The sequence below is a fragment of the Thamnophis sirtalis genome, unplaced genomic scaffold, assembly GCF_051295495.1.
Source record: "Thamnophis sirtalis isolate CommonGarterSnake01/CBP01778 unplaced genomic scaffold, rThaSir2_p1.2 scaffold_2, whole genome shotgun sequence".
Lineage (NCBI taxonomy): Eukaryota > Metazoa > Chordata > Lepidosauria > Squamata > Natricidae > Thamnophis > Thamnophis sirtalis.
The window spans coordinates 68,885,657-68,911,224 of NW_028261382.1; the positions used below are offsets into that span (position 1 = coordinate 68,885,657).

A 25,568-nucleotide genomic window follows, 5' to 3' on the forward strand; every position below is an offset into this window, starting at 1 on the left:
CACCCCCCCCCATTTTTCTTCTCTGTTTTGTTGTTCGTCTGTCTGTCTGTGTTTTTTTTTCGTTTTACAGGCCTGATCGCCTTTTTGGGGGGACGGCCGGATGTCAGCTTCTGCTTTGCTATCACTTCAGCTGCCATGAAACGGGGAGGGAGGGCATGGTATTTGGGAGGGGTTACTCATTGTGCTGGTGGAAGTTTCTGGAGTCTACCGATTGATTGGACTGCGCATGCGTGGGTGTTTCCCGCCAGCTCTAACGGCACCGACATTCCATCTTTGTGATGCCTTTTGAAGTTATCTTGCACCTGACATTTGGAAGACTTATGATTGGACTGGGTCTATGATGCCAAGGGGTGGGGAATGGGCTATTCTATATATCAACTGTTTTCGCGCCTAATTAACCAGACTTCGCTATGCATTGCCTTTAACCATTTTTAATTAGTAAAAAGTACATTTGATTTCTACGCATGGAGTCTCATGGTCATTCTTTTCTAATTAACTAATGGAGAGGAGCTGACACAGCCACTTCCTGCCTATATTTCAGTAGCAAAGGAGGAATATAGGAACAAGACAGAAGAGTAAGGGATTTCCCTCAATGGTAGCATCTCCCTCATAAAATGGCAATCACACTCAGATCTTGTTCAGTTCCTGTGTGTGCACATGGCTATTCTCTCATCCCCCTGCTCTCCTCAGAGATTTTGAATGGTATTGCTATGGAGCTATCACAGATATGTCAGTTATAATGGATCCCCTCTTGCTATTGTCTCTTAGCCAGATACATGTAAAGGCTAAGGTGACCAGATTTTCAGATTGGTAAAGAGGGACACCTTTGACCGGAGTGGGGTGGGGGCTTGATTAAAAATTTTATATGGAGCAACAAAAATTTTCATACAACGCAAAAATAGTATTGTAATATTTTTTTTATTTCAACATAACTACAATTTACAAATACAAATTGTAACTGTTGCCAAACATCAAAATTTTGATCACGTGACTATGAGGATGCTGCAATGATCGCTATGTGTGAAAATGGTCGCTAAGTGTGAAAAATGGTCATCAGTCACTTTTTTCAATGTCATTGTAACTTTGGTCACTACGCCCATTATACCACCTTTCTTGCCACAGTTCTTAAGTGAATAACTGCAACTGATAAGTTAGTAACATAAGTGAATCTGTTTTCCCCATTGGACTTTGTCAAAAGGTCACAAAAGGCTATTGCGTGACCCCAGGACACTGAAACCATCATAAATACGAATCTGTTGCCAAACATCAAAATTTTGATCGCGTGACCATGAGGATGCTGTAACGGTCGCTAAGTGTGAAAATGGTTGCTAAATGTGAAAAATGGTCATCAGTCACTTTTTTCAATGCCATTGTAACTTTGGTCACTAAACCCATTATACCACCTTTCTTGCCACAGTTCTTAAGTGAATAACTGCAGCTGGTATTTTGTATTTTGTATAGAATCTTTTTTTAAATAGTCTAAGACAATTTAAAAAAAGAATCCATACAGAATAAATTGAAGTAAAAAATTTCAAACTATTCCACACAGAATAAATTGAAATAAAACTATTTTTAAAAATTCTATGCACAATATATTTCAAAGTATTACGCATAGAATTTTTAAAATGGTTTATTTCAATTTATTTTGGATAGAATCTTTTTTAAATAGTCTAAGACAATTTAAAAAAAGAATCCACACAGAGTAAAACTATTTTAAAAAATCCTATGCACAATAAATAAAATATTATTTTAAAAATACATTAAAAAAGTAAAAGAAAAAAACCCGTCTCACTTACCATAAGGCAGGCACTCCAAGTCAATCCAGAATGATGTAGATGTTAATACAAAGAACTGAGCAAATTAAAATAGTGAAATTAGTCCCAGGGAAATATTTTTCAAAGAAATCTTGCCACCATTTTTCCCACTCGAGCCAACCTCCAACCTCCATGCCCCGCCCCTCCTGCAAATCCAGGAAGGAACAGTCGCTATTACTCTAGCCAAAGTATTTCCTGGAGCTCTATGGTACTGGGTCATTTTTTCTTATAAAAGTAAGTAAAAAGGGTGGGGGGTCCGTTTTCTTGCTTTAACGTTTTAATATCTTCAATGAAAGTACTGAGACAGAGAGAGAGGCTAGACAGAGTGTCTTTTGTCTTGCCCCGGTTAGGATTTCTTAAGCAAATCCACTGGGCTTTCAACATGAAGCCAGAGAATCGGGACTTTTTAAAAACACCCCAGGACATGGGACAAATTGTTAGAAATCGTGACTGTCCTGCCAAAATCAGGACATCTGGTCACCTTACTAAAGGCTCAATTGCAGAAGTGGGGAAAATGCTAGCCTGTTAATTTATTGCAGAAAACGACAAAGTTTAGACTTCTCAGGATACAGGAAAAGTTTATTTGGCAGTCAGGTTCAGGAAGTTAGCGAAATGGCTAACATTGCAAATTCTGAACAATCTTTATTATCGAAGCACGCATTCTTATACATTCTCAAAGGCAGCGTAACACGGAAACACTTAATTCATTTCTTATTGGTTACCTTGAGGAGAAAGCCTTATAAGGAGATGGGGTCTTACTTCTCCTTTTGTTACAGGTATGGACTACGTGTCATTAATGAACTTTATCTGAACCTTGTGGTTTGGACTTTTGACATAGGGACATTGGCTATAACATCTTGTGGTTAGAGAATGATGGCATTTCTTTTAAGCAAGTTTCTAACTATCCTAAGAGCCGAGGTGGCGCAGTGGTTAGGGTGCAGTACTGCAGGCCACTTCAGCTGACTGTTATCTGCAGTTCAACGGTTCTAATCTCACCGGCTCAAGGTTGACTCAGCCTTCCATCCTTCCGAGGTGGGTGAAACGAGGACCCAGACTGTGGGGACGATATGCTGACTCTGTAAACCGCTTAGAGAGGGCTGAAAGCCCTATGAAGCGGTATATAAGTCTAACTGCTATTGCTATTGCTATCCTTTTTATGCTATGTCTTCATTCTTATATTTTTAATCCATATTTTATTCTACTTTAAATTGGTACAAGTAAAAACCCTTTAAAGAATGAAGGTCACTTTCTTTACCTGGCCATCTTGATTTCCCTTCCTTTAAGAGAAGAAGTCTTGCCATTCCACCACTACTAGTGGCACAGACCTGCTGGATATTGGGAAAATGATTCTCTGGAGTGCAAGAGGGAGCAGAGAGAAACCCCAGAACAATAGATTTCCGGTAATTTGTGCGGTGATGGTCTGACACAGGCTTTTAACAAGGAGTGTGTCCAAAATTGCCTGTATATTTTATGCTTCTATTTTTTTTCTACAAGATGCCCCCTTTTAATCACTCCAGCCCTGGCCTCTCTCAAAGGCATTGTGGCACTGAAGCTTAGGCAGCCCAAGTTAGGATCTATTCTCTGAATTTGGGAGAAAGACTTTTACACCATTGCAAAGATGTTTTTTTAACCAAAATTAAAAATCAAGTAATCCAGGCAAAGCAAGAAGAGTTTATTAATGGGGATCAAGTCATTTTCCAGGGTACAGAAACAAATGATACAGACATTTGGTATGTACGATAGGTCAAAAAGCGAATTATTCAGGCACTGAGCAACAGAAAAACCCCATTCCAGTTCATAGCCTCTTTCTTAATTTTGTTGTCAGTGTATTCAGGGACTTCCGGAATACGCCCCCTACTGTTGCTGAACGGAGACTTTTCCATTTGTAAAAATGGCTTTGGTTAGTTACCAGTGTTTCTCAACCTTGGCGACTTGAAGTCCTGTGGACTTCAACTCCCAGAATTCCCAGACTTCAAGTCGCCAAGGTTGAGAAACACTGAGTTAGGCAAAAGGAAGATGTCCCGAACTTCAGAAGGAAACGCGGCCACCTGGCTGAAACGCCAACAGCTCGCTGAAGGGAAAAGGACCAGGCAGGCGGAGGCCCCAGCCGTCGACCCGCCCAACCCTGGGAATCCCTCTCCCCTCCCCTCCCCCCTCCCCTCCCGGCAACGGAAGCGGAGCGCGCGGGCAATTGACGTCACCGGGGCGCGCGGGCAGTGACGTTTCTCCAGTGCGCCGCAGAGGGCCAGGCGCCGTTCCTCCGCCATGAGGGTCGCGCCGAGCCGCGCCAAGAGCCCCGAGGCGGCCGCGCCGGCTTTCCCTATGTCTAGCTACCTGCTGGTAAGCCGCGCCCCAAGAGGCCCGGGGAGGCTCGTGGCCCTGTCCTCGCGGAAGCACCGGCTTCTCTTCGGCCGCGCCGCCGGTCCCGCCAGGCTGGCTTTGGTGGTGGGGGGCTTATGCAATGCAGGCTGGAGCCGGGAGAGCTGCCCGGGGCTGTTGCAGGCCGCTCTTGCCGCACCGAGTTGTGTCTCCGCCACCCGTTTCAGGCCTGCCCTCCTGGCCAAGAAAGGAATCCTCTCTGGCGTCTCCTCTCCGAGAAGGGCTCCTTCCGCCGCCTCTTTCTCGGTCCGGAGGGAGCCAGTTCCCTCCGCTGCTCTCCCCACGGTTCGGCATTTGCTCTTTCCAGCACAGACCAGTAGCCTCTTTCTCATTCACCCCAGTAGACCCGCAGCCTGGGACCCGCAAAAATATCCTTTCAAAATTCAGACATTAAAAATGAAGCAGAAGCCCTTTTCCTTCTTCACCTTAAAAATGCACCGAATAGAATTCATACATATAAAATACTAAAAAAAACTTACATGCAAAATAAAAGTTACCAGCTCATTCATTTCTTGTCTCAAGATATTGACAGCCTCTTTCCTTTTGTTTCTGATGCACCCCCCAAAATACTTTCTCACAAACCTTGGCTAATACAATTCCTATAACTTCTGGTAACCGCCTTGTGTTTTTCTTTTGTTATTCAGGCTGCCTTTTGTTGACATTTAGGTCTAGGATTTTGTAAATGAAGTTGTTAGGAGAGTAGAAAACTTCCTCAAACCTCAGACTCTTGGAATCAGAACTTGAAAGGAAACTTTTAGCTTTCTAGTCCAACCCCCTGCTCAAGCAGGAGACCATATACCATTTGGCAGAATTGGATTCCCAGCAGATGTTAGGAATATTGCAATCTAATTACATTTGGAAAATATTTGTAGCTCAGGGTTGAAATTGGGGGTTCTGAGTGTTCTCTGAGCTAGGTTGTTATCATGTAGATGTTTAATTACCCAAGCTAGGTAACACCATCAGTGCTAGTCCCAGAGAGCAAACCTCACTCCCTTTTACCACTGATGATGTTACCTAATTTGAGTAATGAAACGTCTGCAAGAAAACAGCCAAGCTCAAGAGAGAAGGAGTCCTCATACTAGAAACCCCCCCACGTGTCTCTTTGAAGGGTGATCATCCAAGAAAGGCCTTGCTTTCTATGGGCATTGCAACCCTGCCCCCTTCCCCCTTCCCTCTTTCTGCTAATCTTGTTTTTTAAGAAACAAATTGTAACCCTTGATGATTGTGTTCCAGTCAAGTGTCATATCAACAAGATTCAGTTAAAGCCCGCAACCTATTTGTTTCCTCTGTCAGGATTTCCAGTTCTCTCTGTTCTGCATATTGTCTATATTGCTGAAGAAACCTTTGAAATTGTGAGTAGTGGCCCCTGTGTATTTTTTTAAGTCTCCTCACACCCTCAGATTTCTCCCTTTGTCTCCTATGTTGTTAATCTCAGAACACAAAATGTTTGGCAATTGAGTTTGGCACCAGATTTGGGTCTGGGGTCTGACCATCCTTATTTTTTGCTCTGGTTTACTATCTATCTAGTGAAATTGGGGGAGCACTTGCTGATCCAGAACACTTTTCTGGTCTTTGTAAAGTGCAGCCTGTCCATTCATATAAGTAACACCACCCATAGTGAAGATGCAACCATTCTTGGCTGCACTGAGAAGTAATGCAACTGTGCAACCAGTTGTTACTTTCAAGATCTGGTCCTTCATAAGCTATTATTCACAACCGAAAGGATTGACAAAAACTGTCCTTGCGCTCTCAGTTCCCCCTCCTTGCCCAGGGCCTTGTTGTCTGTAAAGATCTGTGTGAGTCACCAGGAAGGTTTGAAGAGTTGAGGCAGCCTCTTACATCCTGGATGCAGACTTCAAAGACATGATTTCTCCGGTCAGGTCAGGTCTACAAGCTGTGGCATCATCTTGGGCACATTTCCCCCCTGAATTATATGCAGCTTTTTATTTGGCATCTAGATAAGCTAGCTAAAAAGCACTGCTTCTAGCAAAAGTTGTCTTGTGTCTCTCGCATAATATTAGGTCGCACTTCTTCCTTTACTTTCAGACAAAGTAAGCAGCACACTTTTCTCTGATGTCAAGTGTTTCTTTTCTACTTTGTAAAAAGGGGAGGCAGAAAGTTTATGCATTTGCTGGCTCACAAGGAGAGTGGACATGGGTCTCGGGCAGAGGATTATCGGCAGGACATTTTGACGTTTATGGTGTCCCCTACCCCTTTGCCAAGCTGTAGGTATGATTGCCTTAAACCAACCCCTCAATTAAGACTTAGGTTGTATTCCAACAGCATATTTAGGGTTTATTTACCAGAGCTTAAGTGGTTTCTTGTAGAAAAGTGGAATTAAAATATAATTCTCTGTAAAATTCTGTTTCAATTAAGAGAAATAGAATTGCTGCTACAGTTCTCAGTTGCAGGTTGCTTGCATGTTGAAATCAATATAGCAATTGTGTTGATATGAACGAAACCTTTACCAAAGATTTAAATAGTTTCATTGTTTTATCTTAGAAAGGTGAATTGATAGAGTCTCCTGCTTCAGCAGGGGGTTGGACTAGAAGACCTCCAAAGTCCCTTCTAGCTCTATTTTGATTGATTGATTGATATGCTTTTCTATTTGAAACAGGCTAATTTAAAGGCTGACTGTCTGAACAAGCCTTTTGCTCAGAGGTGCCATGATCTCATGACAATCATTGAAGATTTTCCTGCCAAGGTAGGAAGCCATGTTTGTTTTCCTACTTGAAAAAAACTCAGCATCTTTTTCTAAGAAGCACAAACTTTCAGCAGTTCTGGAAGGAGCAGTGAGTGGCAGTGCTTCAGTCAGCAGGAAAGGGCAATTGTTCATTAGGTGTAAGACTATAATTGTGTGTGGAAATCAGCTTGGACACCAGAGGCAGAACTGCAGACTTGACAGTGGTCAGGTAAGAGGCAGCTGAGCCTGCAGAAGTAGGGGAGGGGAGGTATGCCAGACATCTCAGAAGGGGCCCTTCCTAGGTTCTTGGACTATGAAGGCAAGAGGGGTGTGTGCAACTTTCAGACTTGCTTCTGTTAATGTAACCTTGCCAGTAAAGTTATTACTAGTTTCTCTTGGGGTGTTTCTTGTCTGGGCTACCTTACAAGGCAAACAAGAACAGAAACTGACCCTGCAAAAAATTCTCCATAAGTTAGGTTGATTCCTGCCCCCCCCCCGCCCCTCCCCCTCCATTGGCTTCTGAATAGTGTTCCCTGCAGGGAAGCAGGATCAGGGACTTGACCAAACAATTTCTAGAGCTTTCCACTGATGCGTGCAGAGACAAATGATACTGCAAAGAATCAGAAATAAGCTCAAGAGCCTGTAGGCTTAAGTGGTATTTTCATCCGCTCTTCCAGGCCATGAAAAAGAACCAGAAAGGGATTTTTTTTAAAAAAACTGTTTTTCAGAGGGTTGAGGAAATCACAAGGATCCTTCAAGTGATACTAAGGGGAAAGTTTCTGGCAGTGGAAGTAGCAGGAACTTTGAAGAAAAGGACATCCGTGGTGCTTTAGATCTTGCTTGTCAAAACAAATGGGAACAATATAAGCAGGTGACTTGGACTTCAAAAGACTGGATTTTAGCCAACTCAGAGCAGTAGGATCCTAGGGGAAAAGGGGCCCAGGGAATTCTCAAAGAAGAGGAGAAGAGGGAGGGCAGCAGAAAAAAGCCAAGAAAGAGCTTAGTGAAGTTCTGAAGACAAACATGGACCCATGCAGGGAGTCCTCATTATAATTTCCATCCCTAAACAATGTGGTTGTAAAACATGACATGTTGTAACATATCACTTAGCAACAGGATCCCAGCAGTCACCGTTGCTATGAACCAAATCCTGTCTGTCATTAAGTGAGGATCTTTGCATGTGTGTGTGATTATAATTATAAATAAAAATGAAGCCAGAGTTTGAAGTGACTGTCAGGATTTGTCTACCTTCTGCAATTGCTCTTCTGTCCACTAGCAAGGAGAGCCTGGATCTCCCTGGCGCAGGAAATGGTTCAGGGTATGAGAGGCAGGTCTGGGGAAGCCATCGTTGTTCTTCTGGTTCCAGCGGTGGCTTTTCTGACAGCTTTTCTCTTCCACAAAGGAACTGCATGCCGTCTTCCCTTGGCTGGTGGAGAACATTTTTGGCAGTTTAGATGGTGTCATTTCCGGGTGGAACCTCCGCTGCCTGCAAGGCAGAACAAACTACACCGAGTACAATGTGGCCCTGGACTTCCTGTCCCCTGGGTGAGTTGGCTCAGCCCTGTCACCTTGTCTGTCAGCCTGTTTGCCGTTTGGAGCCCCTTCTGGAGAATTGGGCACTAATTTATTACATCTGTGACTGAAATCATCCACTGGTTTGATTAGGTGACAATGCTAGTTGAAAAGACACCAATGTCCATGTGGAACAGTAACAACATTAAAAGAAACATCATTGTGGGAGATCCCCAGGGATCCATTTGACTTTCTTCTTTCCTTTCTTTCTTTGCAGAGGCCCCATGATGAAGCTGGTCTACAAGCTCCAAGCGGAGGAATACAGATACGAGTTCCCCGTCTCCCACCTTCCTGTTAGTATCTGGAAAGGAGGTGATGTTAGAGGGAGGCTGAGCTGAGTACAGCCAGTCTTCGGCTTACTACCCCAATTGAGCCCAAAGTTTCTGTTGCTAAGTGAGACATTTGTTAAGTGTGTTCTGCCCCACTTTACGACTTTTCCTGCCACAGATGTTAAGTGTATCACTGCAGCCCTTAAGTTAGTACCATGGTTCTTAAGTAATCTGGCTTCCCTGTTGACTTTGCTTGTCGGAAGGTCACAAAACTGGGAAACTGTGACCGTCATAAATGTGAGTCAGTTGCCAGTTTGGCTCACATGACCATGGGGATGCTGTAAAGGTTGTAAATGTGAAAAATGGTCGTATGCCACATTTTTCAGTAATGTAACTTTGAATAGTCACTGAATGAACTGTTGTAAGTCGAGGACTAGCTGTACAGAGGTTTGAGCTTGGCAGTCTTGAGTTCTTAATTCCTTGCATGGAAATTCTATTTGTCGATGAACTTTCTGAACTGCTCTTCAATTCCCCCACCCCTCCACCTACCTATCTCCCATCCCCCATTTGGCCACTCTGCACAGTGCCACTGGGCAACAGTGGTGATGCCAGCAGTACTGGGGCTGAAGTAGCAGCCCAGAGCCTTCAGCAGCCTCAGCCAGCCACTGTCCCCTGGGCTGCTATTCCAGTGCTGGCACAGCCACAGCTGCTGAAGAGAGAGGCTGTGCAGGGCAGGCAAAAGGGCAGAGATAAGGCAAGTCAGGGAATTCAAGAGGGGGCAGCCCCATCCCAAGGCTCGGAGGGACCACACCAAGAACGGTAGGATCAGAGCTGGTCCTCCCCTCACAGCCAGTGCCATAGGATTAATAACAGGAAGTGCTGGGATTGCCATCATTAAGTGGTGGGGTCTCACATAACATTGTGCTTTGTGACTGCTTTGCTTAGTAGAAATACTGGTCCCAAGTACCACCGTTAACTGGAGACTACCAGTACAACTAAGGGCGATCCTTAGCCTGTACATTATGTATTTTCATTATATTGCATCTTAGGAGGCGTGTGTGTAATTGTTTACCCTTTCAGGGCCCAGTGAAAACTTCAATTCAAGAACGGATTTTACCAGAATGTTCATTATATCACAACAAAGTCCAGTTCCCTCCCACTGGGGGCCTGAATTTGAACCTGATTCTTAGTATCCTTTGGCCTTGTGAGTGTGGAGCAGTTTCCCTGCATGGCAGTGAGTGAGCCAGTGTGGTGATAAGTTGGAGGGGGCAGCGGCTGCTGCCCGTAATAGAGGAGAAGCCATCCCCTTTCTCCCCAGATGCCTAAACTTTGCTGGCACCACCCATTTGTGCGCCATGCTTCTCTCGCTGCTGCTTTGACCAGGGAGCTTAGCAGCCACTTGGCTCTTGCACGGATGTAACTTGCAGACAAGGGAGTTGCATGCTGGGACTAGGAAGACAATTGGCAGCTGCTTTTAACCACAAAGCAAGTTCCCTCAAAGTCTTTAAGGGAAAGGGGATTATCCCACAGCAATCTTGCAACTCTTTAGCACTTAATTTTTTCTAAGCTTATAATGTTGATGAGTTGTGACACTTCCTTGATGCTAACTACCTGCTAATGCATTGGGTGATGGCTGCCTGCTTTTCTGATAAAGGAAGACTGTCCTGTGTTTGCAACAACCAGCAGATCCCTGTGCTGTTCCTGCTTTAGGGAAGGCCATTGTGTTGCGTTCCCTGCTATGAGGCCACTAGAATTCTCTCTCCCCTCTGAATAGGCAGAGAGCCTTTCTCCTTCCCTGCTTTCATGGGGAAGGGAGTTCTTTGGGTGGGCACGGCTTGCAAGCCACAAAGTTTCCTGCGGGTCAAGATGTGGCAAGCAAGATCAGCTCTCTTGGAGGTTCCTCCTGCTACTTAAGGTGCGTGTGAATCTTTTGCACTACAAATGAAGTCGCCGTGATCTGAAGGACTGTGTAAAACTGGGGTCCGTCAAATAAAATAGCAGCTGGCCTGCTTTTCCCTTCTTGCTTAGAGGAAGTTGCTCCTTTGACTCTCTCCTGCCAGATCCGTATGAATATTACATGTTCTGCTTTGCCATCAGCCTCCTTACCCAGAGGGTGAGTACATGTCGGCCTTCCTTGATAAGGCCGCTCTTCTTCTTGATAGAGTAAAGGAGGGGAGAAGAAGCCGGAGCACCGTTGATTTACCTGGGGGGGCTTTTAAATCACTTCATTATTATATCAGCTCTATTTTCTTGTGGGAAAGCCAGTAGGTCTCTTCTAAAGCAGGGCTCCCCAACACCCAGTCTGCAGCCAGGTACTGGTCTGCGGCCTCTTGGAAACTGGGTTGCGCACGCACTATGTGTGCACGGAAAACCATTCCCTCTCCCCCACCTCCCCCCGCCAGTCTGCAGAGCTGGAAAGTTGGGGGCTACTGTTCTAAAGTGCCGGAAATATTGCACCCACTCAGGTCTGTGATTGTTTCATGGCTCAGCCAAAACCTCTGTGGTATTTCCAGTTTGAATAAATTATTCTGCTCATCAAAGGGAAGTTTGCATTTTGTTAATCTGCAGGAGTCCATCACTTTCAGCACTGGCCTGTGGTTTCTCAAAGTTGCCATTTGGTGATTGTTGGTGAATACCAGGTGGGGTTATAAACTTGTGCATGCAGTGGGTCATTTTACATGGAGATGAAATAGTGGCTTGTTGTTCCAGGTGGAAAGTTACCTGCCCGATCCTAGGTGTCAAGGAAGCTTAAAGCACCTTGAGTTTTGGCCTCCTGTAGATTGGACTGTGGAACCCCTTAAGCCCAAGACGACTCTTTCTGTTTGTACTTCAGGGCATCTCCAGCACCTGCCCCATCAGCATGTCGAACAGCGCTTACTTCATCCTAGTGGACCGGTACCTGAAGTGGTTCTTGCCCATAGAAGGGAGTGTCCCTCCCATCCCTTCCTCAGAGCCTGGAGGGGTGGTCCCTTCACCTGCTCCCCGGTGGGTGTTTGCTGTCCTGCTGGTTTCAGCTGTAGAACAGGCAGTTCTGGGGGGAGAGGGGGATATGTGGAATGAGGTTGCAGATTAGGACTTCACTCTGCAAAGAAAAGGCCTCCAGTGGCTTTCAGGATGCTAGTAGGAATTTGCAAGGTGGGATGCTGACAGTTGGCGAAAGGCTACAAGTGCACCAAGTGTGTTATGTGTGTCTGCCATCTTCAGTTACCAATAAAGTAATAAAAATGGGATTAAGTGACAGCAACAGGAACAGTGCTACAAAAGGCCATTTCTGAAATAGTTCCTGTTTTTATTTTCTGCAAATAGGAATAAATAAATTGACTAAAATGTATTCAAGGAACGATGGAGATTTAGCAGCACACTGAACATGCTCTTTGGCCTTTTTCAATAGTGCCGACTAGAATATTTAGCAAATAATTTCTAAAATTGGGAGCCAAAGTCAGTGTATTCTTCAGTGGGTAAAACTGGAGGGGAATCAGCTGTTCTGTTACGTGTCAGAAGAGCCGTTCCCAATCGGTTTGAGAACTGCTTGCTTGCCCCGGCCTTGAATTTCCTCCCGCTGGTGTGTCTGGATGCTCTCTTGACCTGCCTTCTCCTTTTCAAAGCTCTCCCACAATGCCTTTCACCTCCTACGGGATGCATCCCACCAGTCTTCTGAAAAGGCATGTCGCTCACCAGACTTCGGTGAACGCAGACCCTGCTTCCCAAGAGATCTGGAGGTCGGAAACATTGCTTCAGGTGAGTGGCCTCAAGAGTGGCCGTGGGGCTCTTTTCTTGGCCCAGGAGAGCAGAGGGAGCTGCCCCCTCATAGCGACTGCGCCTGGGGCCACAGGGCCCCTAGTGCTGGTTACATGGCCTTTCTTTTAGAGCTGAGGGCCCCTTTGCGCTTCATGGAGAGTTAATCCTAGTCGTACCGGGCCCACAAATTGAAACACAGCTATCCTTCATTCTATATATTTTCGGCGGGTATGATTCGGCTTATTAGGGCCAATAATTGGGGCAAATTATACTTACATTGGGGGGAAAAGCCAAACAAAAACCATGTTAATGGCAAGTGTTGCCTACTTGCATAAAAACTGAAGTGTGCCTTAAATTGTATGATTAATAAGGAATGCAATAAACAATCATAGGCTTGGAAAGATGGGGAATGATGTGGCAGATCGGTCCCTCTTTGTCCCTCCCTGGGGTGGCTTGTTTTGGGGTTCCCTTCAGCTCCTGATTGAGTCCCTTCTTCCTCAGGTCTTTGTGGAGATGTGGCTCCACCACTATTCGCTGGACATGTATCAGAAGATGCAGTCTCCCCACATCAAGGTAAGCAGAGGGACAGGGCTTCCTTTGGGGGGGTGGGAGGGAAGGAGCTGCCAGACCTGGCCAGAGTCAGGGGATGGAGGGAGCTCTTCTCTGCAGGGGAGTGAGAAATTGCGCCCCCTTCATGAGGCAGAGATTTTCCTGGAATTAGGAAATGATTTGGTAAGGCTGGGTGGCACGAGTTGCTCAAAGGAAGGGCTTTGGTTGCTGTAACCACTGGAGTTCACTGCCAGACCCACTGGAAGGGCTTCAAAAGGGGCCCTACAGAGTCATGGGGGAGGAGAACCTTCTGACTGCCAGCAGCCATCCCAGGGCCAAGAGGCCTGTCAGCCTTTGGCCAGGAGAGCAGATGGTCTCTGGCAGTCCTGCTTTCCACCTGTTTGACCGTGGGGAAGAGTGCCAACCTTGGGCATCTGACAGGGCTGCAGGCCTCCAGGTTAACATGTGGGCCTCCTTTCACCTCCTTGGACCTTGCAGAGCCGTTAGTAGCAGGAAGTGCAGGCAGAGCCACTGTGGTTCCTGCTCAGCCTTTTCATGCAACCCGAACCCTGGGCTAGATAGAGGCCGGTGGAAAGCGTCGGAGGGATAGACCCACTAGTGCCAAGCCGATGTTTGGAAAACTCTAAAGAGAGTTGGCAATTGCAAGCTGAGATGTTACAGGAATTGGACAGCGTGGCATTTCTATAATCTTTCTATTAAATTTGAGTTAAAATAGGACTGCTCAGTGAAAGCCTGGCGAATGGAATTGCCTCCAAGTTTCCTGAAATAGAAGAACATTTGCCTCTTTCTTGCTAATAAGAAACAGAATTTTCCTTGCACTTTGGGGTTCAGCAGGATCAGCTCTTGTAATAACCCATAGGGCTATATGTTCTTATCCATAGCCTGCAATGGGGGCTGAGAAAATGAGTCTCTCTCTTGATCCATATAACAGCAACAAAGAACAAAGAGATTTCAGATCGCAGGACATTCCCATCAAACACGTTGAAATACTCCTAGAAATACAGAATTATTTAGAGTCTCACCTTGTTCCTCAGTCCTAGGCTTTCCCAGCCAGCAACTCCTGTTGTGTATGTTGTCATGCTAAGACTCCTCTGGAATTGAGGACATGAAGAGGAGGAAATGGCTTGTTCGGGACTGAAGCTGAGCAGGATCAAAGGGCGTTTGTCCCAGTGAAGCCCCTCAACAGTTGTTCCCCGCTAGATGCTTCCCCTCTCCTTGCCTACTGAAAGAGGGAGAGGGAGATGACTTTGCTGGAGGAATCAGAGCTGCCTGGGAAGCTTTGAGGTTTGCAGCACTGCTCTACAGGGCTGTGGCCCTTATGGCCCTTTCTAAGAAAATAGGAGCTTTTGAAAGATCTGCTCCCTTCTGTGCCTGGGCTCCTGCACAGTCCGCTTGCTTCTAGTTAGTGGTTTCAGCTGATTGCTGCAACGGGTTGTTTTGCTTGTTCTTCATTAGGCTTTTGTGCTGCCCCAGCTTCTGTCCCCCACTGCCTTCCGTGACTGGCGGCCCTGGTGCTCTGGGAGGCTTGCGTCACTGAGACAATCTGCCAGCTCAGAATCCCAGAGAGATTCACTTCTTTTCTATGTAGTCACACAGTTAACTGAAGGAAGGCTTCACATGATTGTAGATGCATTTTCTCCTGCAAGAAATCCTTGGAGGGATCCAGTGATTTTCCCAATCCCACCAAGAAACCCACCCTCGTGTGTGACCTCCAGAAATCTCCTTCCTTCTTTGTAACAGTTCTGCCTCCTGCCTGTTTTGAATATTCAGAGGCAAGAAGCAAGCTAGGATTAACTTCCAGGCCAGGACGGTGCAAATTGAACATGGTTAGGGCTGGTTATGATAGGAACGTGGGTGTGTCAGAGTTTTCCTTTACAGGCACAGCTGCCACAGTGCTCTGGCTTTGTAATGGTTGACTCCATGGGACTCATCCCTTGTCTTTCATCCCATCTGCCTGAGTCCATTCTCACTTTTGTTTCTTTGTTTCTTTCCTTTTTCATCTCCCTCCCCTCCCCGCTTTCCCCTCCCTTCTTCTGTTGTCTCTCAGCTGGAGGTTCTCCACTACCGGCTCTCTTTATCCAGCATCCATCCTGTCCAATCCAGCCACCAGGCCCTCCATACATATCAAGTATTTCCACCTTTTCATTTCATTTTCTTTGTAAAACACCTGTTGAAATGGAGGCCCCTAAAACCTGCAAGGCAGAAAGGAGGCAAATAACTCTCCCCTTTCCCCATGGCAGCAGCAATAACTGGGGGGTCGCTCTCCAGAGACTCTCAGGAACATGAGATAGTGCCAAGGGTCTGCAGCCTCCACTGCACTGATAGTTGCTGCTGTGGTGTTAGATAACCACCCAGCCAGATTAAAGGCCAGGAGAATTAGGGTGGTATGGAGGCAGCCCAGCCACAACAAGAAGTCTCTGGAATCGCCACAGCTTAGGAGAAGCTCAGAGCAAGAAATGGGCCCTGCCAGCCTTTGTTTGGCTGAAGGCACCACATGCCCCCACCCCTCGAGGCTCCAGGGAAGAGAAGGCGAGCAGCCCAGGCCTCTGGGCTCAAGAGATGTCTCCATGGGAGGGATACCAGTTCACTTCTAGCCAAAGCCAGCTGCTCACAGCTAACAATCCTATCCCATCCTAATTGGTGTGATTCTGAGGAAGAAGCCCTGTGAATGCACAGACGATCCTGCTGGGATCAGATTCTCTGCATCCTTTAGTTCTTCCTTTGTAACATCTGTGGCCAACATCTGTGGTTGTCTTGAGAAAGAGCATTTTATCTACCACTCGGTGCCATGAACTCTGATTTATGGCTTGTACTAGAGTGGGCTCTGTCCCCTCACCTGCCACAGTTTTCAAGCCACATTGCTGTTTACACTAAGCCCAAACCAAACCAAATTCATTTTCCCCCAGTCTGGTAGGTGAGCCCAGCCATTCTGAATGCTGGATACCTTTTATTCTTTATGCCAGAGTCTCTGCGGCTCAGAAGTAGGGACAGCAGCCCTCCTTGTGATATGCCCCAATTGATAGTAACAAGCTAGCAGTGATGGTAATAGCACATAGACTTATATACCGCTTCACGGTTCTTTACAGCTCTCTCTAAGCGGTTTACAGAGTCAGCATATTTCCCTCAATAATCTAGATCCTCATTTTTCTGAACTCGGAAGGCTGGAAAGCTGATCCAAACCATTTAGGGTATGTTCTATGTGATTGAGTCACGGAGATGGTTAGCTAGCTCAAGTCAAAGAGGTTTGATAACATTTTACATCTTGATTGTATATTTAAAAGAAAAGGTGTACCTCAAACTCCCCATGTGTTAGGGTGTGGCTGTATGATAGCAGTAATCCATAAGCCTGAACTTATCTGACCCAGAGGTCCCTTGTTCTCCTGTGTGAACTATTCAAAACCCCAAACTTCTTTGCAAAGTCCTGTGAATTCCTCACATGGTAAATTTCCCCTCCTAAAAATTAGTTTGTAGGTACAATATTTTGATCCAGGAGAAGGTATCCAAATGAATTCAGTCGGTTGGCTTTTGCTAATTGGCCAAATTCCAAGGCCCCAAGGAGAGGCTGGGAGGGTGGGGGTCATTTGCATGAGGTACCTTGAGCCCTCTTCCTCCTGGCCATTGGCTTTCAAGCTCATGTTCAAACAGAAGGTGGGTGAGAGCCAAGAGAAGGTGCTCGTGAGGAGACGTAGAAGACCTCTTCCTTGTATTTGCTCTACAGAGATTTACTTGGTCCTTCCCAGCGACCCTCCTTGTCTGTTCATCCACTGGGGCTTGTGTGTCCAGGAAGTAGAGAGAGCTGGCCAAATCCACTCTCCCTTGGCCAAAAATTGCTCCCTCCTTAGTAGCAGCCAATTTTTCTTTCTGAGCTCAAATTTTTGGAATCAGTTTGCCCCAGATGAGGTTCAAGTATGTGTGTGCATGCATGTTCTTGGTTCGGGTGCATTTTCTGTGCCACTTCTGGACTACCTTTGTGGTGGGGACCTAACTTTATTTTCCTCCTCCTCCTCCTCCTCCTCCTCCTCCTCCTCCTCCTCCTCCTCCTCCTCCTCCTCCTCCTCCTCCTCCTCTGTCTTTGTCTCCTGCTGTTGCTTTCAATCTAGGAGTCTTTCAAGCCCACCGAGGAGCACGTCTTGGTTATCCGGTTGCTTCTGAAGCACCTACACGCCTTCAGCAACAGCGTAAAGTCAGAGCCGATTTCTCCTTCAGGGCATTCCCACACCGCCAGTCCACTAGAGGAATTCAAAAGGTCTGTACTTAACAGAGAAAATAAAACCTGGGTTTGTTGGGAGATTGGCTAGAACAATGTTTCTCAACCTCATTAGGCTGGTGGAATTCTGGCAGTTGAAGTCTTTAAGCTGCCACGGCTTAGAAACACTGGGCCAGAAACAGTATTGATTTTCCTGAGCTTTGAATAAAAGATGTTTAAATTCAACAAAAAACAGTTTTCTGTACTGCCAAGTCCCTCCACTTGTTCTCATGTAGGTGCCTCTTCTTCAGTGGTGTGATGGCAAATGTGCTTAATGATGTGAAAGCTAAAATGTCCAGATTTTGTATATTACGCTGTACTTCAGCAAGCATAGTTTACGTCTGTGCAGCCAGACCACTTTACCAATTTTATGTGCATTGGGAAATTTCAGGAAAAAATTAATTTCAGGAAAAAAATCAGTTTGAAAATATAAATTTACTGCAAGCTGAGCCTACAAATTAACAACAACAACAAAAATAATAATAATAATAATAGCAGCTCATCAAACAGAATAGAGCTGGAAGGGACCTTGGAGGTCTTCTATTCCAACCTCCTATACCATTCGGACAAATGGCTGTCCAATCTGTTCTTAGAAACCTCCAGATTTAACCAATTTAAAGAGTTGGAAGGGACCTTGGAGGTCATCTAGTCCAACCGCCCCTGCTCAAGCAGGAGACCCTAGACCATTTCTGACAAATGGCAGTCCAGTCTCTTCTTGAAAGTCTCAAGTGATGAAGCCCCCACAGCTTCTGAGGGCAAGCTGTTCCATTGGTTGATTATTCTCACTGTCAGAAAGTTCCTCCTTATTTCTATTTGAATCTCTCCTTGCTCAGTTTTTTAGATGCTTGATTAGCTCTTAGGTCCTTGATTAGAACTTGAACTGTTAAGTTTTTACCCGTCCCAGACTGAATCAAATTGAAGATTAAATCAATAACTAATAGTAATAATAATAATAAAACTAAAAAATAAACTAGGAACAAAATATATTTTAAGAAGGTACTTGGTTGATACCTAGGACTCTGGCAGCAACTCGTATCAACCATTAGTCAATGGTATTTGTGACATCTTTAAATGTTCACTTGACTGAATTTCATGTTTAATGAATAAAAGAAATAATAATAACCTGATCCTGCCTTCCGAATACTAAAGGGAAGTTGGACTCCTGTGGCTGGGCCTGGACTGCTATCCGGTGCGATCCCTATGATTATGGGATTACCGCCTTCGGATCAGTAATGGCTTAGCCTCCGTGAACCAATGCAGGCACCTACCATCACCAATGATAAGAAGAAAACAATGAAATTCCACACCGGATCGGTTGTCGCCTGGGTCAACAAGGGCTGCATCAGATACTATGGTCCTGGACATCTGTCAAAAAATGGGCTACAGGGCTCAGTTGTTACTACTGGGGAACCGGGGCATACAACTGTAAAGTGACTGGAACAAAAGCACAAAACTTGGACAACCAAAGAAAATCAAGAAATCATCAAATCATCAGGCAAAACCAACAGCCTGGAGATTTAAAAAAAGAATGATGCAACTGTGGAAGGAAAAGCATCTTGAAAGTGACAAACAACAATTAATGGATTAAAGATGTTTCATTATCCATAATAAAGTTTTTACAGATAGGGAAATGCAACATCTAGAAACATTGCCTAAAAAGAAAACAAGTAATGGTGAACAGACAGAAGAAATTCTTCCAACACCTGAACAAATTGACCAACCAGTGGAAGAAACCAACATACAGGATGAAGATCCTCCTGTGCAACAACCCGAAAGTGTAGAGCTAAGTGATCTAGCGAAAATGCTGAAAGAAAAGATTGAAAACCACATCAAAGAAAAAAAAAGACTGCCTGCCATTCACGAAGTGCATAGCAAAGGAATGAAAGATCTACTAACTGCTGTGAACAACATTTTAACTTCCATCCCATCCAGCACACTATATGAAACCAACCAGCTAATGAAGGAGGAGCTGACGTCGCAACGACACGACGTGTGATCTTGGAGCTCCAAGTCAATATGAAGAGACGGTGACAGGGAAGAGTACGTCCTGCTGACCTCAGGGACACTGCAAAGTCCCTGATTGATTCAGGAGAATCTTTTTTTTGCCGGCGACAGAAGCGCAGCCATTGAAGCTGCTGACGTTGGGACAGCTCCAGAACGGGAGGAAAATGGAAAGAGAAAGTGTATCCATCTAGTGAGGAAATCTTATTATTATAAAAGAGACTACCCCCCAAAAAATTAAAGCTAAATTAAATTTGAAAACAGAAGAGAACAAGCGGTGAAATTAAGCTACATTAGACAGTGTGTTATCTTTTTTTTAAAATAAAGAATATCCTATTCTTTAAATTGAATGGATTAGTTTTTCTTCTTCTACTTTTTATATTCTTTTTTTATACCTATGGATTAAAATCCTTTTCTTTATTTTTATAATGCTGGATTGGATGGTGGGTTTTTTTGTGTGCTCCATTTAAGAATTTTGTTTTCTTTAGGCCTGGAATATAAAGAAGATATAAAAGGAATACAAAGAGGGCTGTAATAACAGGGAAAGAAAGTAACACTGCCATTTGGAGGTTGGAAGCTTGGAAGGCTTGGAAATATTGTCTTTTCTTTTTTCTCTTTGATCATTTGACTTTGCATTTCAAGATTCCTCAGCTTGTTTACAGAGAGTGATAGTGAGAAGAGCATGGGTTGTTTATGCAGGTGCTCTTCAGCAGCTGGAGTGGAGTGAAAACAAAGCCTTGTCTTGAAAGATTATAAATGAACTTGCTTTAAATTTAATAAAAAGTTTTGAATGCCAGAGTCGCAGTGTTAACAAGTTGGAAGAATGGCGCAACATGAAAAAGAAACCTTAACATTGTAAAAGATTATGTTTGAAATTCAAAAATTATTAGAAGTAACAGAGAAAATTGAGAAGAGATTGGAGAACGTAGATCGTAGAACAGTAAAATTTGATGGAAAAATTGAGGATGTTCATCAAATGAAGAAAGAGGAGGTCAGAGTTCTAAAAACTGAAGGAAAAAATAAAGAGACAAGAAAATTGTTGATACTGACAGTGAACTGAGCATGGTTGGAAATGGAAAGAGTGGAATATGGAAAGGGGAGATAGATGGACTGGAGCTCTATCCCAGATTTCAAAGTATAGAAGAAGAAAAGAGAGAAGAATTGATGGAACTAAGGAGAGATTTTGTCAGATGCACTAGTGATAACCAAAGATAAGCTGATCGAAGAAGCAGATGGAGGGTTTTGAGCTTATACAAAATATGCAATAAGCAATAAGTTGCGAAGAGAAGTCCATACAAAACTTACTAAGGAAATAATCAGAATGCTAATGCCACAAATGGCAAGAGGCATAAGACTGCACTATTACTGGAAAGACATAGTTTGATGTAATGAAAGCTTATAATAAAAGATTAAGTCAAATTTAGTTAAATTTAGAGCATTATGTATAAAATGAAGTGATAATGGGTACAGTTAAATAATTGATAATGATAATAATGCATATATATGTATTGGTTTGATAAGAGGAAATTTGATATAAATTGCAAATGGTGATTACGAAAGGAGGTTTAGAAACTCTGTTATAAAATATAACCAATTTTTATTTGGAACATATTATAAAGATGTAATGTTACTGGATGATATTGGGAAGAGCTAATGGAATGCCATTATGTGGTGTTGCTTTAAATCTGAAATATTTTATGTAAAAACAATTATAGTCAAATGAAGGTTGAGGTATGATGATAGTAATATATATAAATATATTTGATTTAAAATATATGATTTGATATGAATTGTAGGTGATGACTGTGGAAGAGATGCATGGAAGTTTGTGTAACCAATCGACACACTTTCTACAATTTGTAATGGAAGATGGTTTTGTGGGTTTTTTTGTGTGGGTTTTGTTTGTGTTTATTTAAAAATTTAAAAAAATCTTTATAAAAAAAAGAAACCAACAAACTAATGTATAGCACAGCCGCTGTTATAACTAGAACTGGGTTATAAAATGCCAAAAAAGAAACACACTGAAACACCAAAGTGTTTGACTTGAAAATAAAATCAAGAAACTAATGTATAGTAATAGGATAGGATAGGGATAGATAGGGATAGGATAGGATAGGATAGCCTTTATTGTCATTGTTCTGGACCCATTGTTCTCAATTAACACAGAAAACTCTTCAAGGAGCGTCTGGTAATAAATCACTTTTCCCGGGCAGAGTACCTCGCTGCCCAATCGGGGAACACAGATGTGGTCACATGTTATGGAATTACATTTCCCACAAGGCAGTTCTGCCTACATTTCCCATGAGGTAGTTTCTTAAAGAAGACAGTTCTTAATTCTTATACTAGCTATATACTGTTGAGTCAGTACACTCCCCGCCTGGAATTATAAATTCCTCTGCCTACTAACTTTTAACTAAAGGTAAACAAAGATATGACATAAACAATGCAAACTTGACTATCTAATTAACTGAGTTACACAGGCATGACTATCTGATTAATGCATAACATCACACATGTAACTAACTGACTGATTAACTGGGTTACACAAAGCATAGCATCAAACAGTGCAAACAATTATGTAAACACAAAGCATGCAAAGCTTGAGGGTCAGTCTTCTAGTTCAGTCTTCTGTAACAGCAGTTCTGGGTCGCTGACTGATCTGGTGTAGAGCTTCTTGGTGGAAATCTGCTTTGCGACCTGAGCTTCCATCTGGCGAACTAGTTCATCATTACTAGGTAGGGCTTGATGCACAAGTCCCATAGGCTATGAGTTCCAGTGGACACAAGTCCCTTAGGCCATAAGTTCCAATACATGACTTTGGGAACAATGTTCCCTGCTGGTGCTGGCCAGTCACCTGTCTTCTGGGTCAGCAAGGTGGCTGGGGTGAGGACAGTTGGTTTTTCAGAATCCAAAAACAATATGTAGCTGTGTTGCGTATTGGTCAAGGCGTAACATATCGCTTAGTTCGGGTTCCTGTTGGGCTACCCATAATTGCTTATTGAGTATGAAGAATAACCACAACTGGTCATGGTCGTGCCGACCGATATTAGGGAAATTGTTAATCTGCTTCAAGAGTGTGTCTTCGGTTATCACAGATGTGAAAAAACTATCAAGTTTTTTGTCCGTCTGGCTGCACATTCTCGGCACAAACAGCCCATAGGAAGATGTGCTTCCATATTTGATAGGGTTGGCCTGGCATGTCAGAGAACTTCTGTGTTCCTTGAGATCCCAAGTCCACCTTCCTCCGGCAGGACTGCCATTCTACTCCGGTATTGTATGCTGGAGGAGACGGTACGGTGTGCTCCAGGACTTTGGTGGGTTCAGGAGCAGCGGTCTCCTGTTGGTTCAGGCCGTTGCAGTCTGTGGGTGTAGACACGGTTGCCGGCAACAGCTGATATTTTCCTTCAAAAAGGTTCTGTGTGGCTTCATCTTGCCACAGCGTGGGCAGAGGTTATCGATGTTGCTCTGCCGGTTGTTTGTGTTGATTACTCTGTTGGTTGATACTCAAGTTGCCTTGCAGTATTGGTTGGAAATCCTTTGCTTCTGCGTTGAGGTTGCTACTTGCGGCTACTTGCGTGCCTACTGGTTGAAGATTATTCACCGTCGCTGGGGAATTGTGGGCGCCTCGTGTGCCTGGATTTGTCAGGGTAAATTCTCCCATTCCAAGGGATGGGTCGAGTGATGCAACTTGAACGATGTGATCCACCTCATTAGTTTGTTGGTTTGGTGATTGTCCCTGTTGTGCTGCGCATTGGTCATCTACGTAAGCTTTCACACGTGTGTCAGGGGTTTTAGATTTCCAGGATCAAAGTCAGGGAAGCCGCCATTAGCCTCAGCATGTAGAGCTTTGGCCCGTATTAGTCTTCCTTTCACTTCCCGCTCGCATTGAAGATATTCTAGTCGAACCTGAACTTTAGCTTTCTCAACCACCCTCTCTGCTTCCACAGCTGCTCTCTCTGCTTGAGCTCTGGCTTCCAAGGTTGCCATCTCTTTCTTCAGCAGCTGCTCTTCTTTAGCTGTCTGTAGATCTGCTTTGGCCAATTCAGCTTCCATTTGTGCTTCTGCAACTAGAGATGCCGGTGACCTTTGACTGCAGCGGGAAGATTGCTGCGAGATGCTGCTACCTGCTCTGGATCGGATTGATTTTGCTTGGAACGATAAGGCTATTCTGGAGATGTAGGAGGAAGCTGCGTGAGACTGCTGTAGTGACCTGTGTGAACGATGAGATACCACAGATGTGGCCTCCCCTCCTTGTGTATCCTTGGGACTAGATGAGGACGCTTTCTTAGAAACGTGAGAGGAGGCTTTGTGTGACTGCATGTGAAGGATGAGGCACATCGGACTCAGCCGTCTTGCCCAGGGCAGTCTCCCTCCTCAGGCTGGTTTGGATAAGGTCTTTGCCGTGTCAAAACTCCTCTACGCATTCGTCTTTTAACGTTTGAATGAACAGCATTTTATCCTGGATTTCTTCATCATCCTTTAGTCGACTCTGGATGTTGCAGAGGTGTTCTCCATATATTGCTCCTTGTGTGTAGCATACGTCCATGTCCTCACTTAAGGTTCGGAGACGTTCGGGTGGTAGATCGTCTTTGAGTTCGTCGCAGATGCATTGCAACCTCTCCCAACAACTCTTGTACCTTTGATAGAGGCTATCCCATTCCTCCAAGAGGTTTGACCGCTTAATCTGTGTTGGCTTTCTGTACTGCCTTAGGTCATAGGATATCTGAGCTGCCTCTAACCCTTCTGCTAGCTGGACATCTAAATCTGAGCTTTGGTTGACTAATACTGAATCTGTATTGAATTCAAGCATGGGGTTTGGCAAGTCTGATCCCTCTGCCATGACTGGAAAGATTCAATAATTTTATGACCAGGATTAATTCAGACGCAGATGCAATTCACTTAGTAAACACTAGGGTGCGTTGCGGTACTACTGTCTGGAGTTATTGGCAATGGCGTTATCCCTTCTGAGGCTCACCCAGCTCCTCTCCAGTTTTGGCATTCCTAAGGGATTTTCACCCAAACTCGGAATCCATCTGGTGACCTGGCTGGATGTGAAACTTCTCAAAGGGCTTGACCTTCTTCCAATAACTCATAAACAAAGGGTAGCAAAATAACAATAACATATTTCAATCTCTTCAGCGGAAGTTGCATTTGCTTACAGCTTGTACTCAAAGATAAACTGTATTTTTGGCTGGACTGCAATTTGCAGACGGCCCACTGGAGGTCACTGCTTGCACACACAAATTGAATTGTCTTGGAAGGTGATGGGCCCCTTTATGGGTTTCGTTGCCTTGACAACATGCAATAAAATTTCAAAGGAATTTGGTCTGGCTGACCTCTCACTCATTCAAATACCGTTTCTATGGAACCTTTCCAAATGCTTTGAAGCAGTTCTTAATTCTGTAGGAAACCCTCAGTAAGACATACAGGCTTTTCAGGTTAAATTGCTCTTGCTTTGTCATGCAAACTAACACATTAAAGTCTCTTGTCTCACTGCCATCAAGATGTTTCCCTGAAGCTCAATTTATTGCAGACCGAGCTGATCCTGTGAAGGCATCTTTGTTGCACAGGCAAAGATTTTTAACTCACGCTGTTACTTTTGCTTTACTTTTGCTTCGAGAGAAGACGGGGGGGTTAGAAATAACAGTCTCTCTGTTCTCAAGAAGGGAGCTGTTGAAGATGGGGGAGGACTTCCGTTACTGGGGGAACTTAGCTACACAAGAGTCCTTTTGCTAGAGGAGATAGTTTTGATTCATAATCTTTTCACTGTTCTGGACCTGGCGTGTAACCATGCCAGGGGCCAGTCAGCTTTAAACTTCATGCTTCAGGATTGGTGTCTCTCAGATCAATTTATTAATAGGAATTCTTAGTAGCAAACATACAGTTCAATATTAAGATACATCTGACCTTGATCTGTCCATTGTGCAATGTGAAAAAACTATGCTTTTCCATTCCTCTGATGAAGTGGAGGAGAGGATACATGTGTTTAGCCCATTGTTCTCAATTAATACAGAAAACTCTTCAAGGAGCGTCTGGTAATAAATTACTTTTCCCGGGCAGAGTACCTCGCTGCCCAATTGGGGAACACAGATGTGGTCACATGTTATGGAATTACATTTCCCACAAGGCAGTTCTGCCTACATTTCCCATAAGGTAGTTACATTTCCCATGAGGTAGTTTCTTAAAGGAGACAGTTCTTAATTCTTATACTAGCTATATACTGTTGAGTCAGCACAGTCATTGTACATCATGTATACAACAAAACTGGTTTTAGCCTCACTGGTGCAATCCATGAT

The 25,568-nt window shown here is 44.2% G+C and overlaps 1 protein-coding gene across 2 annotated transcripts in view; it reads left to right on the forward strand.

Moving 5' to 3' along the window:
- Window positions 1-4,005: 4,005 nt before the first annotated feature.
- Window positions 4,006-25,568, forward strand: part of SMPD4 (sphingomyelin phosphodiesterase 4) — a 50,755-nt gene continuing 29,192 nt past the window's right edge. Inside the window, exons 1-11 of one of the 2 annotated variants that reach the window (XM_087705934.1) lie at window positions 4,006-4,154; window positions 6,811-6,897; window positions 8,279-8,421; window positions 8,666-8,741; window positions 9,798-9,906; window positions 10,778-10,830; window positions 11,551-11,702; window positions 12,323-12,455; window positions 12,957-13,028; window positions 15,073-15,153; window positions 17,126-17,271. In XM_087705934.1, the coding sequence (XP_087562060.1) occupies window positions 4,080-4,154; window positions 6,811-6,897; window positions 8,279-8,421; window positions 8,666-8,741; window positions 9,798-9,906; window positions 10,778-10,830; window positions 11,551-11,702; window positions 12,323-12,455; window positions 12,957-13,028; window positions 15,073-15,153; window positions 17,126-17,271 (1,127 nt within the window). In that variant the 5' untranslated portion in view covers window positions 4,006-4,079. The remainder of the gene's footprint in view (window positions 4,155-6,810; window positions 6,898-8,278; window positions 8,422-8,665; window positions 8,742-9,797; window positions 9,907-10,777; window positions 10,831-11,550; window positions 11,703-12,322; window positions 12,456-12,956; window positions 13,029-15,072; window positions 15,154-17,125; window positions 17,272-25,568) is intronic. The other variant, XM_087705935.1, reaches the window with a different exon arrangement.